We start from the raw sequence: 15,372 nt of genomic DNA, 5'->3' as shown, positions 1-15,372 counted from the left end.
AATATTACTCAAACCTATATCAGTCCAAGGAACATTTACAGATTGATACCCCTTCAAAGTGAGGGCAATGTGTTTGGTTTGATTTGCCCTTGCTCTCTGACATCACATAGCCAAATCTGATTAGCTCCATGATGCCATAGCATCCTTAAGTTCATTACAGGATCCCTGATTGGATGGGATCACATAGTGAAGCAGAAAGAAGATCCCAAATACTGTATTGAAACAGCAAATACATCTGGGCTGTGAGGAGCATGTCAAATATGAGTTGTCACAAAGTAAGGTTTTGGCGGCAACTTTAAGCTCACTCCAGAAGCAGTCCTAATCAAGCCATTAGAAAAATGACTGGGGGAAAATAGAGCCTTTGGTATCAAAACAACCTGGCAACATTAAACACAATAATATTGTGTTGCACCTTTTAGTACTCATACATCATCATCATCATCATCATTCATTTAGCATCAGCAGCAGGAGTACGAAGGGGCACTTGCTCACTCCTTCATGTAAATGAAGTGTCTGAATCAGACCATAGTAATTCATTCTTACCAGGACAGATTTACTACAGGGTGGGGAGGCTGTGACCTCAGCTGTTATGGGTCTACAGCTCCCATTATCCCTAATCATTTGCCTTGTTGGCTGAGGCTGATGGATTCCAATTTGTTGTTTAGTCGTTTAGTCGTGTCCGACTCTTCATGACCCCAGAGCACGCTAGGCACTCCTGTCTTCCACTGCCTCCCGCAGTTTGGTCAAACTCATGCTGGTAGCTTCGAGAACACTGTCCAACCATCTCGTCGTCTGTCATCCCCTTCTCTTGTGTCCTCAATCTTTCCCAACATCAGGGTCTTTTCCAGGGAGTTTTCTCTTCTCATGAGGTGGCCAAAGTATTGGAGCCTCAGCTTCAGGATCTGTCCTTCCAGTGAGCACTCAGGACTGATTTGCCCTGCAGGGAACTGACAAATGGAGGGTCCTCACTGAAGCATGAGAACTGGGAAATTTTCTTATACCTTTTAGTCCTATAATGCTACTCTGTTTTAGACAACCGACTTTCTGTTAATGATGTGTAATCCCATTGAATGATGGTGGAACACGATTTTGAGTTCTAACTTGATACTTAAAATGTGTGTGGTCTGTCTGGTTTAATCACATCCTGTCCCTGCTGTTCCTCTTTCTTGTTTTGATATAGAAATTTTAAGAATGTGTTTTGTTTTTACTTTTAGAGGGTTTTATTATTATTTTTAAAAACATGATAACATATCACATTGGCTGTTTATTGCAGGAATTGGAAATTATGGGCCGACATGCCATTTGATCAAGGAACTCCACCCTGAATCTTTGCTGACCCAAAGCGGAAGAATATAAAAGTGGGAAGAGCTTTATATTTGGGAGAAATTAAAAGCTCTACTTCGGGTTGCCATGGCTACAATATTCTATTCACTGTTTCAACTCTTGTCTGACTATCCAAACATAGGTAAAGTAATTATCATGAAAGCAGGATGTGATATGTAATCATCCATTAGATTAAGACAGATTTAGGTTTAGCTGAATTGCAGTGCTGTGATTACTTGCCTTTGGAGTACTGACTTCAGTAATAATGTTGCTCAATAAATTGTATACGTACTTTGCAAATTCATAGATACTAGGTTTCTTTTTCTTTCTTTCTTTTAACATCCAGCCACATAATTTGCTTGAGAGCTCAAGCTAAACTACCATTTTGCTTATGGATTTGAACATCACTCTGCAATACACTTACAACCCTATCCTAAATGAATTAAGTTGTCACCCCCTCATTCTGTATAGCTTTATTAAGGCTTCATGCCAGAGTAGGGAATGTAAACATGAGCAGAAGATGTTAGAGGCATGTTCTACACTCAGAAGCACCCTTCACCTGAATTGGAATATTAATAATTTTCTCCCGTACAAAGAAAAACATGGAAAGAATGGACAGAATTAGACTGTACCCCCACACCCATTTACTTGAATGTAAGCTCCCTGGAAGTGAATGGGAGTTACTCCTGAGCAGACATGAATGTGATTGCATGGTTAATCTCTTAAATCTAAGTACCCTAATTATAGGGGGTGGCGCTGTGGGTAAAAGCCTCAGCGCCTAGGGCTTGCCGATTGAAAGGTCGGCGGTTCGAATCCCCGCGGCGGGGTGCGCTCCCGTTGCTCGGTCCCAGCGCCTGCCAACCTAGCAGTTCGAAAGCACCCCTGGGTGCAAGTAGATAAATAGGGACCGCTTACCAGCGGGAAGGTAAACGGCGTTTCCGTGTGCGGCTCTGGCTCGCCAGAGCAGCGATGTCACGCTGGCCACGTGACCCGGAAGTGTCTGCGGACAGCGCTGGCCCCCGGCCTCTTGAGTGAGATGGGCGCACAACCCCAGAGTCTGGCAAGACTGGCCCGTACGGGCAGGGGTACCTTTACCTTTACCTTTAGTCTGCATTAAGGATTGTTGGCTAAAGGGCAGATCTGCAACACATTTAAGCACATCCATGCACATTTAAAGCACGTGGCTTTTCCAAAAGATGCTGGGAACTGTTGTTTAAAGGTGCTGGAAATTGTATCTCTGTGAGGGGAACACAGTTTGCAGGGTTCTTTAGGAACGTCATGTGCTGTAAGTGTGCACTGAATGCACCTGCCCTTTAAGTTGCAGGTTGTGACTATAACTGCAGACCCTCATCACCTAACTCCATTGCTCTACTAAAAGGAGTGTATTGTCCTATTTATTCCAGCACTAGGGATGGGTGCATTTTACTGGTTTCAAGCTGGAAATATTCCAGTAAAATTGGGTTATTTTTCTGGTGCATAAGTGGAAATAGAAATACTTTAGTTACCTTTTCTGAACCTGTTGGACCTCTAAATGTAGAGGTAGGGGTGTGTGTGGGTGTGGGTGTGTTACATTTGTAAATCACTCCTCAGCCCCAGGATTTCAGGGTGGGGAACACACATAACAAAACCATTAAACAGTTAATTCAACCAATGAAACCAGTTCATAAGTAGCATAAAAAATAGCCATACCCAAAGGCTTGTGTGTGTTTTCAACTGCCTTTTTTTTAAGGGAAAACTAATCAGAGTGGCAGCTTTACCTCTATAGGTACAGAATTTCTCAAATGGGGACCAACACAGAGAAGTTCTTATCCCTTTTCAACGCATAGCAAACTATGCTTATTGATGGGGACATGAGGCGGGACTCCCCTGCAGATCACATGGGGAGCCAACCTAGGAAGAGGCATTCTGTCAGGTAGCTGGGCTTTAAGTCATATCTGACTTTACATTGAAGTCAGCACCTTGAATTGTGTACAGTCACAAATGAATGGCCAGTGCAGTTTGTGCAAAATTGATACTATGTGATTCCTTCTTGCTGCATTACTCAGAGCTTGTGCTCTTGCACTTTTATTTTATACTTAAGTGGTACATGATGGTGCCTAGAGGCATCTGGGCAGGCCATGAGTTGCACTTCACAGATAAGGGCCTCCCTGCTCTGGGAAATGACCTTGGGAGGTAGCAGCCTGCCCTGCCCTGAGGTGAACTGTGCAGAGGCCCCAAATACTGGCTTCCCTGTGTACACATAGTGCAGCTGTGGACATGTGGCATCATGACAAACCCAGGTCTTGGGAGGCCTATAAATCCCAGGAGGCAAACTGACATTGCAACAGATTCCAGTAAGTTGTTTGTTTTATCTATGGGCCGGACGTGCTTTTAGTATTTCTGGTTTTATCAATGTCGTGAGTTTTATGGGAGGTTTCATATTCTATCCTGTTTTATTATTGTCAACAATTTTTTTTATTAGTAATTGTGCAAATACTTTAAATAAAACAAAACAAATCTCAAGGCCATACTAGGGTGGCTTCCCCATGCACCTTTAGTAATATTAGAAATCTGAGGTCAGCAAAGCAAGTGTCAGCTACTGGGCTAGGTATGTCCAGAGAACCAAAATTCTCCTTTCCAGGAGCTGAAGCAATGCTGGCATGATCGAGATCCTTGTATGTCTCAGCTATTTCGAAAACAAGTCTGACTTTCCAATACTTTGGTCTCCGACCTTCCAGAGCTGCAGATGAGCAGCGACTCTTCCCCTCTTTGCAGTCTTTCCCAGAAGCTCTAAAGTGCGCTCTTAGGATGTATTAGTGCCACTCCAATTTTCTCCGACATGAAAGCGACTCGAAGACCTTCATCACAGCTGAGTGCAACAAGCGTGCTTGCAGATGCTATTTGCGATGAAGGGTATGTGACAGGATGCTTATTATGGCCAGCCGATTGTCATGTCCCAGGTTTGTGCAGAAAGGCGTGCAATTCCTCCCCCCCCCCCTTTCCCCAATTCTTTTCCGGCTCCGGTCAGCCGACCAGTCCTGCTGGGTCCTGCTGCTTGCCGACTTTCCTTTCAGACCATGTGCCACATCTGTTTGTTGTTGCAAGTGGAGAGGCGGCTTGATCTCGCTCGCCTTGCCTTGAACTCACTAATTCCAGACTTCTGGGGGACGGAGTCCAGAGGCTGGTGGGGCTTCAGCACCAGCGCCGCTGGACAGCTCCACAAGCCGGAGCTGCGCAGAGGGGCTCGGCGAGGCGCTTGGCGTTTGGTCCGGCTGGACGGTTGCTCTGTGCGCAGCAGCCTCTCTCTCGCCTTCCTCCCAGGCAAGCCTGTGGTTTTAAGCGGCGGAGACCGTCCCCTTTCGGGGGCGGGGAAAGGGCGGACTCCGGGCGTCCGGAGCGCGCATAAAACCCCACCTCCCGCTTCAGGACTGCAGCTACAATTGGCTCGATGAGGCACTGGGAGAGATGTTGAGCTGGCTGCTTCCACCCATGGCTCTGCACACACACAGGGGCGGGTTGTGCCGGGGAGAACGGGAGGCTGGGCTCCGAGGCGGCGGAGGCGGTGGAGGAGGAGAAAGCGGCTGTGCCGCTGCTCCCGCAGCCTGCCTGCCTCCTTCGGTGACCGAGCCCCTGCTGCTGCTGGGCTGCTGCCTGCGGCCGGACGACCCGGCCGAGCGGGGGCTGCTGCTGGCGCCGGCGGGCGAGATGATGGCGGAGGGCGGCGGCGGCGGCGGCGGCCAGAGGCTGAAGGCGCTCTCGCTGCTGGAGGCGGCCCGCTGCCGCTACGAGAGCCTGCAGATCTCCGACGACGTCTTCGGCGAGTCGGGCCAGGACAGCAGCGGCGGCAACCCGTTCTACAGCACCACGGCCGAGTCGCGCTCCGCCTCCGACGAGGACGCCGACGAGGAGCGCGAAGCCCCGGACGGAGGACGCAGCCAGCGGGGAAGGACGGCGGCGAGACGCGGAGCCAAGCCAGCGGCCGAGCAGCAGCAGCAGCAAGTGCCCGGCGACTCGGAGGCGGCTTGCCCGGCTTCCCTGGAGCAGCAGCAGGAGGAAGAGGAGAAGGTGGAAGAGGAGGAGGTGGAGGATGAGAAGAGGGGCTGGAGCCAGAGCTTGAGAAACACCGCGACCCCTTCCTTCAAGGATAGCAGCGGTAAATCGGCTCGGGTGTGTGTGTGTGTGACGGTGGGGGAGCTTAGGTGACTCGAAATGCGTGGGTCTCTAAGTGTGCGCGTGGGGCGAGTAGCAACCCTTCGCCCCTCGTTCCGAGGATTCTGTAAAGTGCGGTGGGGAGAAGTGGGGAGTTACTGGGTGGTGCGGGGAAGGCGCAGCCCCTGGTGCCTAAGACTTCCTGGTTAGGGAAAGACCCGCGAACTTAGGGAAGAGCACGTCTGGACGGGCTCCCGGGTAGGTGCATGGCTTCCTCCTCGCCCTGTTGGCCGGTTCTTCTTGCGAGGAGCGCCCCGCTTAATTCCCAAAGACGGCGGCACCATCGAAAGTGTGGCACGGTCTGTAATGGGATGGTCCCCTGTTGCATCCGGGCTGCTGCTGTGCCTAGCCAGGAAAGTGTCAAGAGATGTGTGCGTTTTATAAATGGATAACGGCGATGCTCTTCTATCGAGTGACTCTTCCACATTGTGGGGTGTTGGGGAAAGAACCCCCTTTTGAAGCGGGGTGACCCTGCCTGAGCAGAGCCATCTTCTGTGCGAGCTCGAAGGAGAGGAGGAAGGAAGCTGATCTCGTCAGTGCCAGACTGCAGTCACCGCTGCTGCCTAGATCTGCCCAGAGGAGAGGAGATGCGGAAAAGGCGCATCGCTCTCCAGGAAGCAGAGGAAGCTGCCTTCGAGCTGGTCAGAGCTAGTTGATCCAGCTAGTTCAGTGCTGTTCACACAGATTGGCAGCGGCTGCTGGGGGTTTCAAACAGTGGCTTTCTCAGTTCTACCTAGGGCATTCTTCATGCAAGGCGAATGCATGAAGGTCCCTCCCCATCAGCGGCATAGCGTGGGTTGTCAGCACCCGGGGCAAGGCAAGTAATTTGCGCCCCCTAACCCGTGGATTTGCCCTAACCCCAGATGTTGCGCCCGGTGCGGCCGGCCCCCCCTGCACCCCCCACGCTACGCCACTGCTCCCCATTATTGTTCTCTTTAATTAAATATAAATTATAAATAAAATATAAAAGGGGAGTGGGAAACCGGTTTTTATGATGTTGTATTTTGACATTGTTGTAACCTGCCCTGGGACCTTGTATCAAGAGGAAATAATAATGACTACTAATAAAAATAAGGGAACTAAGGCAGGTTCCATCCCATACCATCTGTTTAGAGGGCAAAGCCTCAAAAAGTCTCAGATCCATTCCATTTTCCAGTTTCAGAACTGGCCGTGTGGTCTGATCTGTAGAGTTTGAGGGAGCTGCGGAGCATTCAAAAACAAAGCACCTTGGAAGTGTGTTCCCGAAAAGGGGGCCACCCTGTGCAGTAAAATGGTCATCCTTTCAAGTAACAGAGCATTTTGGAAATTTCTGCTTGAGAGAATCCCTCTCTAACCTGAGTAGTAACAAGGAAGCCTTGGGTGTTCAACTGCTGAGCCAAGCCGTCTCACTGCATCTTGTAAAGAGTGGGTCAGCAGACATAAATGAGCTGCAAGATCCCCAGAGCTAGTGCGACAGCCCAGCCCTGAATGTCTGGCTGCATCCTGGCCTCATTAAAAGACTAGCTTGTAGGGCAGACTCCTCTTCATCATGCCTGTTAGTCATTAGGGGAACAAGCTTTTCTTAGGCTGCGGCCTGGGAAACCAGCTGCGCAGGAGGAGAAAGGAGTGAGGTGGCTTTCAGGAATGGATGCACAGAGGTTCCTAAGTTTTCTTTGGATATCACTTTAGCTAAGTGTAGATCTACATGCCAGTCAGAAACTTTGAAAGCTTAGTCATTGGCAGGCAGGGCTTGGCTACTTTTGGAAAATGTCAACTGCCTCTTGTTTATGATTGATTATTTATGAGAATGGTTTATATCCCACCTTTTAGGATACAAATCCTTTCAAGTTGGCTTAGAAGTAGCATTTAAATTACATTTTAAAAAGCAACAATCAATATCAACATATTAAACATATTAATAAGTTTTCGGGATTCTTCCTCTGGGCCAGTTGGTGGCAGGTGGAGGTAAGTCTAGCTGGAGGTGGTCTTTTGAGATGTTCTGGCTGGAGGTGGTCTTCTGAGATGGTGTTTGCCTTGTCCCTTTCTCTCCTGGGATCCCAGGAGGGGCAGGGATTGGATTAGCAGGATCATAAGCCCTTCTCCTTGGATGATTCCAGGAGAGTTCACAAATGAATGTTCACCACTCGGTGACTGCAACAGCAAGTGATGACTTGACTGTAAAAAATGGTAATACATTGTGCATGTGAGAATCTGCTTTTGTGTTGCTCAAATACAGTAATTTTTGCCCATAGAGATGGTTCTACCAAGAGCCAGTGGGTGACGAGTTCTAAAGTGACAAAGGTGCAAGTGTGAATCAGCCCTAAGGATACCTCTGAACAACAAAGCACATGATGCAGGGCTCTCTGGCATTCTGCAGTGAGTGGGAGGGGAGCGTTTCTCATGAAGCACAATACTGTATCTACTTGCTCTCATCTAGTCTGCAGAATCATAGAATCCAGACCTGTGACCCTCCTGAAGTTGATGGTCTTTAGCGCCCACCATCTCTTGCCATTGGCCATGTTGGCTTGGGCTCATGAAAGATGGAATCCAACAACACCTGAAGGTCTAGGTAGACATTTATGAGTTGTGGATTGATGACTGTGTCAGATGGGACTCCTAATGAGTCTGACTAGGAAATTCAAAGTTGGTGAATAAACTTTTTTTTTTAAAGTGTGCTGACAAATGTGTGGCTCTTAACAATGTGATATACCAGGTTTTATAGTATGTGGTGGTGAAAAATGTCGGATGTAGCCTGGTTAAAATTATATTGTAGCATTTTAACATTTTCTTAATGAAGAACCCCACCACTATACTGGATGCATTCACTGCATTGAATTGTAAGAATTGGACAATGTGAGCAGATGTTGGCAACAGCTGTGTAGCAAGTAGGAGTGGGTGTTGCTCGAGTTGGAATTTCTTTGGAATTATTTATCTGTGTATGTGTGGTGGGGGAGTTTGTCTTTTTTCGGAGACTTCTTGTCTAGCTCGTAATTTCTTCAATTGGTTCTCAAAATTGTATGTTGGTTTCTCAGTTTGTTTAAGCCTTGGATTCTATATTTACACCCCCACCACATGTGAACAGCCCCCTCCAACATAACACCAAATATGCCTTGTTTATTTGATTTAATCTGACTGGTGTAAAATACCTTTTATAACTATTTTCTTATTTATCCCCCCTTTTTATAATCATTTTTTCATATTTTGTATATATTTTTTGCAGTTCTTGTTTTCCCTTAACCACTTCTTTGTCCATTTCTCCAGTTGTATACATTTAAACCAAGTTATTTTACTTCCTGTTAGAGCTTCTCTTATTTGTTTTTTGCTTCTCATTTTCTTCACCCAATCCTTTATTTTAAGTATTTTCTTCTTTCACTTTTTCAGTTTCTATTTTTTAAATTTACTTGCCCTGGATACTATGGATGGAAATGTGTAAACAACAACAACAACAACAAAGCAAATAAAAGAAACAAAAAAGACCACCCCAAAGGATGATTATTTTATTTTTAGAGGCTCCAAGGATTTGCATAATACCTGAGCTACTGGCACAAGGCATAGCTCTGGAAAGGCTGTGGTCCCTGAGCTTGTTTGACTATAGGGATGGAGAGGGAATTTTGATTGAGTTTGCATTTGAAGTGAATCTGCTTAATTCATTCTTTCCATAACTACACAAACCAAAAAACACAGATATCTTTCAAAATTTGCACTCTGCTGAATTTGGAGGGCAACTTTCCAGCCAAGTTATGTGTACAAAATACAGTGGTACCTCGGGTTAAGAACTTAATTCGTTCCGGAGGTCCGTTCTTAAACTGAAACTGTTCTTAACCTGAGGTACCACTTTAGCTAATGGGGCCTCCTGCTGCCACCACGCCGCCGCCACGTGATTTCTGTTTTCATCTTGAAGCAAAGTTCTTAACCTGAGGTACTATTTCTGGGATAGCGGAGTCAGTAATCTGAAGCGTCTGTAACCTGAGGTACCACTGTATGCATATACTAAGTTAGCACATGCATACAAATACAAACATTAGTGAAAATAACAAAATGCATTATATTGGGGTGAAAAAATGAGAAACCAAAATTGTCAAACTATTTGATCAAGCTCAGGGAATATTCTTGAGCCACATGAGCTGAAAGGGAGACAAGACTAGCTTGATATACTTTGTACACTTCTTGTATTTAGCCCATGTGTTTGGTAAGACCTCTGCCCTAGTTGTGCTCCCAGGTCTACAGTGACTTGAGCTGTTGTAGCAGAGAGGGGAGATTTACAAAGCCAGTATAAATGTCCCAGGCTTTAACTCACTCTGGTTGGGGAGCTTCCCTGCGATACATCAGGCAGGTTCAGAGATTGAACAGCTCATTTTCTCCCAAGACAATGGACCAATAACTCAGGGATCCCAGAGCTCTAAAATCCGCCCTTTAGTGGCTCCACTGATGCTGTGATTTAGTGTCCTAGTCTTGGATAAAAAAAAGATGAACGTTTTCAATTTTTGTACATTTAGCTGTAAGACAGTCTGGCCCCTAGTCGTACATTTAACTCTTTTCACGTCCTGAGCTGGAGAAGGATTTTGCAGGGAAGAGACACTGACTTTGCAATACATCTGAGCTCTAGAAGTCAGACAAATATATATTCTGGACCACGTGACTACAAACTTCAGCAATCTAACTAGTTGCCAAGATCTATTTTCTCTCGATATTTTGTACAGCCATCTTAGATTGCTGATCTCAAAACACTCACTTAAGAATAAATCCATTTAAGAACATGAGACTGCTTCATAGAGTAGGGTTGGGAAAACCACAGTCTACCTTGTGTGATACTTTCGTTCCATAATCCATTAGCCTGTGAGTTAAAAATAGTGGACTTCAACGTAGCACCAAGGAGATTGTTCCATCAGATCTCATCTTTTCTCCCCCACCCCCTGCAACTACTTATCTGGGGGTTCTTGCAATCCTAGAGCAGATGTGGAGGAGGTGGAGGGAGGCACAGTAAGATGAGAGACTCCTGCCCACTCTAAGGTACGTGTTGCCTCTGCCAGATCAGTATTTCTGTTGGAGTGAATATTATTATCCTTCCTGTTAATAAAAGTTGGTTGCTGGCATATGGAGGTGCTGGGCACCAAAATGGCTGGAGCCAGAAGGTCCCTGATGATGCTGATGGGAGGGAAATTTCCAAATATGCAGTAAAGCTTGGCTTTTGGAATAAGTCCCTTGCCCCCGCCACTCCATTGTAGGGGGACTGACAAGGGAGAGCAACAAATGGGTTTGAGCTTATCCTTTCCATGCAGAAGGTCCCAGATTCAATCCCTAGCATCTCTAGTTAAAAGGACCAGGTAGCAAGTGACAGGAAAAACCAGTGCTGGAGACCCTGGAGAGCCTCTGCTGATCAGAATAGACAGTCCTGGGCCAGATGGATGGAGAAATAATAATTAATTATTTGTACCCTACCCATCTGGCTGGGTTTCCCCAGCCACTCTGGGCGGCTTCCAACAAAGATTAAAAATGCATTAAAATGTCACACATTAAAAAGTTCCCTAAACAGGGTTGTCGTCAGATGTGTTCTAAATGTCAGGTAGTTTATCTCTTTGACATCTGGTGGGAGGGTGTTCCACAGGGCGGGCGCCACTACCGAGAAGGCCCTCTGCCTGGTTCCCTGTAACTTGGCTTCTCATAGCGAGGGAACAGTCAGAAGGCCCTCGATCTCAGTGTCCGGGCAGAACGATGGAGGTGGAGACGCTCCTTCAGGTATACTGGACTGAGGCCGTTTAGGGCTTTAAAGGTCATCACCAACACTTTGAATTGTGCTCAGAAACGTACTGGGAGCCAATGAAGATCTTCCAGGACCGGTGTTATATGGTCTCAGTGGCTGAGCTGCTTGCTACAACACAGTGCCCTAAACTGAAAATGCTTGGCAGGCGACTCTAGGACGGACAAGATGAAGTGCTACTTTGTACCACGTGTGTTTTAGTTGATGGAATTCTCTGCCATAAGATGTGGTGATGGACCTATAGCCGGGTTTTAAGATGGGATTAGGCAAATTTAATGGAAGATAAGGCTATCGGCAGCTTCTAGTTCTGACAACTAACTGGAACCTCCAGGCCTGGGGACAGTTTTTGGGTGAATATCAGCGGGAGAGGGACTGTTGCCTCCCAGCAGGCTTGTGGGCTTTGTGGTGGTGTCTGGCCGGCCGCTGTGGGAAGAAGGATGTTGGACTAGATCATGAGCAAAAGACTCTTTTCAGCCTGAGAGCTGCTTTCCCTCATGGGGAACCTTCTGGGCTGCCATATTCTAGTGGAAGCAAACTGCTGGTTTGAATCTAGAACCTAAACAAAATGTAGACCTTTGTTCTGCAAAGGATGAATATCTCTTTTAAAAAATGGCATGGAAGCTGGAATCAAGATAAGAAGACATATTCTTGCTATTTCTGCCTTTAAGCAGTTGTAGGTTTGAAGTCTTATTTTCTGGAAATGCAAAGCTAAGGATGAAGATTCCTAAGGAAAAGCCAAAAGGAGCTGGGAAGCATCCTGTTCGTGACAATTTATCTAATATGGGGGATGATGCAAATGTTTCAGAAACTTAAAAGTAAGAGAGAGGGAAGCTGTTGGCAACACATACAGAGAACCAATTTTGTCCTGGGGGAAAATTGCATGTGAAAAGGACATTTGAGAGGAACACCAGGGACTGCATCCAGCATTCATCAAACTCAAAGTCTGAATGTAACTAACTTGGGTCCATTGACTGTGAGTCTTAGTTAGATCAGACCCTATGTTTTGCTGCTTATATTTTAAAACTAGAAGGTTCAAAAGCAAATGGGGGACAAGGTGTGTGAAAAGAAACGGGCTTTTTGGATGTGGGGACACTTCCCCCTCACCCATCAGACAGGGCAGGGAGTGCAATAAATATGGGAAGGAGCTCTGAGTTGGGGAGCAAATGCTTTGTGTGTCAAAAGTCGCAGGTTCAATCCCCTACTTCTACAGATAGGTCAGTGAAAAGGACGCGTATTTGAAACATTGGAGAGCCACAGCTATTCAGCGTAGTAAATAATTCTGAGGTATATGGTTTTGCATGGTATAACGCTTCCTATATTCCTGTGCCAGAAAATGTGAAAGGAAAGGTAAAATGGATGCTTTAGTTAAGTTTCCTGCATTGCAGGGGGTTAGACCAGATGGGGTCCCTTCCAACTCTACGGTTGTATGAAAGAGCATTCTTGCAGAATCGCCGTGAATACAAATATCTGCCCCACCCCCACTGCAAAGAATATTTATTAATATTTACTAATACATTGTTTCCTCACTTGTCAGCCCCGCTCGGTCCCTAAAGTGGCTGCTAACATTATAAAAGTGTGGGGGGGGGGGAGCATATCATGATAACAAAGCAATAATAAAAACAAGCAGAGCTAAAAATAAGAAGGAGCCTGAAAGTACAGCAGCAGCAGGACAGCAAAAACTCCAAGCAAAGCAACAGCTTGGCAAAAGAAAAAACATCTTTTCAGTTTACTGAAATTGCAGAAAAGGGGAGGGGGGGTCAAACAGAGTTCTGGAGGAAGTGAGCTCCACAGTCTAGAGCCAGTCTGTGTTGTGTGTCAGTCAGCCACAGCATTTAGGAAGCTGCCTGATCTCAAACACATCGGACCACTGGTCCAGCTAGTTCAGTACTGTTGACTCTCCAGGGTCTTAGTGTCCTTCCCCAGTGCCGGGGATTGAAGCTGGGACCCTCTGTTGGCAAAGCAGACTGAGCTATCACCTCCAAAGGCAATGGGACTTGGAAGAAGCACAGTACTGGGGCCATGTTACCTCCCTGACCAGGCCTCTGTGGGTTATCTCAAGAAGGACAACGGAGGTGGGATGGGAGCCAAATGTTGCAATGCTAACATCAGGCGAAGTTGTCTATTTTTTACATAGGCCCAGGAAATGTACATTGAGATCTCAGCAAAAAGAAAAAAAAATTCCTTAGGAGAGTTAGTCACAGAGCCAGTCTCTTGATGCAAATGGCATTAGTCATTCCTTTTCCAGAGAAGTGCCTTTAAAAAAGGATAATTTTTCTTTTAGAGAAGAAAATCTCGTGGATCTTACAGCTGGGCTCAGTGAATCTGTCAATCTTTTTCCAGTGTTGGAGGCATTGCAATGAAGCAGAACGATAATATAAATAATATAAATTCTAGACTATCTCTATTATATAAAGCTTTTCAAAAGTGTGACAGAACATGTCCCTCCCCCCCACTTTTCTGCTTATTTAACGCTTGTGATTTTTCAACATTATAACTCTTCTTACCTTTTTCTTTAAAAAAATGTTCTAGTTATGCATGATATCTGTCTTGCAGAACAGAGATTGCAAAATTTTAAGTACTACCAGTTTTTCATAAGGGATGGCATGTATTATTGCAATTGAGATATGAAGGAATTTTAGCATAAAATCAGTACACAGACAACCCCCCCCCCCCCGGTTTATTTTTTGGTCAGGCAGTTCTTTCCTTTGCAGCTATAAAATTCTTCAAGAGGAAGTTAGTTAAGAAATATTTATCAAGAATATTATAATTTTTCTAAAAGGTAGTTAGTGTCTTTGAGTATCAACAAACCTGCAGAGAGGAATAACTAGTAGATATTTCACACTGGGCTTTCAAAAAGCTTAGTCTCTCACCAAAGGCTCTTGGGTGAAATTGGCAGTCATCGTATAAGAGGACATGCTCTCTTGGGGATCTGTAATTGGTTAAAGAGCAGAAACCAGATGCTGGGAATAAATGACAGCTTTCACACTGAAAGGAAGTAAGCAGTGGGGATCCTCAAGTATCGGGATCTGTTCTGTTTAACTTATTCAGAAAGCAATAAGTTAATAAGGTAAGCAATAAGACTGTGCATGGACCTCCAACCCAATCTGATTTGTAAGTGCTGCTGAGGCCCTGTCTGTTTCAGACTGATCTGGACCTAGTTTGACCTAATCTGCACCTGAGTTTTACACAACTCTAAAAATCCCATTGACTTGCATTGCAACATGTAAATGGCTATAACATTCTTGGTTTCTGACATAGCGGCATGAGCTCTGTGGATATGGTAGCCACTATAGAGGGGGTTAGCCCTGCCAACATTTCAGGTGTGTTGTTCCAGGGCTTTATATGTTAGCTACCTTTAAAGTTTGCTTTTTAAAAAAGCAGGCTGTGAGTGCTCAGTTCTCAGGCTGCTGTATTTGTCCTGTTCCTTATACAGCAGTGGCGTAGCGTGGGGGGTGCAGGGGGGGCCGGCCGCACCGGGCGCAACATCTGGGGTTAGGGCAAATCCACAGGTTAGGGGGCGCAAATCCATGGGTTAGGGGGCGCAAATTACTTGCCTTGCCCCGGGTGCTGACAACCCACGCTACGCCACTGTTATACAGTAGCAGGATTTTGAAAACATTAGACTTTTTAAAATTAAGCTTGAGATAGCAGGCATGGGCATCTAGCAGACACTGGTGGGAAGCAGCATGAGGATATCTGCACAGTGCCAGGGGATATAATACAGATACAGGAGTCTTTTCAGGGTTGTCTTTTTCAGTGGGAAAAAGTAGTATATACATTGGAGTCACAGAACAGATCCTGTCATATCATATCGGGGTAGATTTGCAGCAGCAGGAGGAGGAAGTGAGGGAGAATAAAAAGATCTCATTTTAATAATGTTCATTGTGGTTAACACCTGATGATGGTGGTGATGCTGAATTCAGAGGGTTGTGGCTAAATAATATGCCCACAAAGTTTGGCTGTTAACAAGAGCATGTTGTCTTTTCTGCCATAGAGCAAGCTTGTTTCCCCCTGCCTTTGTAATGGTTCTAAAAGACATACCGGTAATGATCATAAACTGAATGCCAACGGAGTCATCTGTCTTGCATCTCCCCCCACGCTTTAGGTGGGCTGTCTGCTCTTTC

General features: G+C 45.9%; 1 protein-coding gene across 1 annotated transcript in view; it reads left to right on the top strand.

The window, feature by feature from the left end:
• The first annotated feature begins 4,716 nt into the window (after window positions 1-4,716).
• The window catches only part of PGBD5 (piggyBac transposable element derived 5), a 76,830-nt gene continuing 66,174 nt past the window's right edge, over window positions 4,717-15,372 (top strand). The window contains exon 1 of the mRNA XM_028723999.2: window positions 4,717-5,455. Coding sequence (XP_028579832.2) covers window positions 4,768-5,455 — 688 coding nt within the window. The 5' untranslated portion in view covers window positions 4,717-4,767. The remainder of the gene's footprint in view (window positions 5,456-15,372) is intronic.

The sequence above is a fragment of the Podarcis muralis genome, chromosome 3 (assembly GCF_964188315.1).
Source record: "Podarcis muralis chromosome 3, rPodMur119.hap1.1, whole genome shotgun sequence".
Lineage (NCBI taxonomy): Eukaryota > Metazoa > Chordata > Lepidosauria > Squamata > Lacertidae > Podarcis > Podarcis muralis.
The sequence above is the reverse complement of the archived record's forward strand: the minus strand, read 5'-3'. Positions and strand labels throughout refer to the sequence as shown.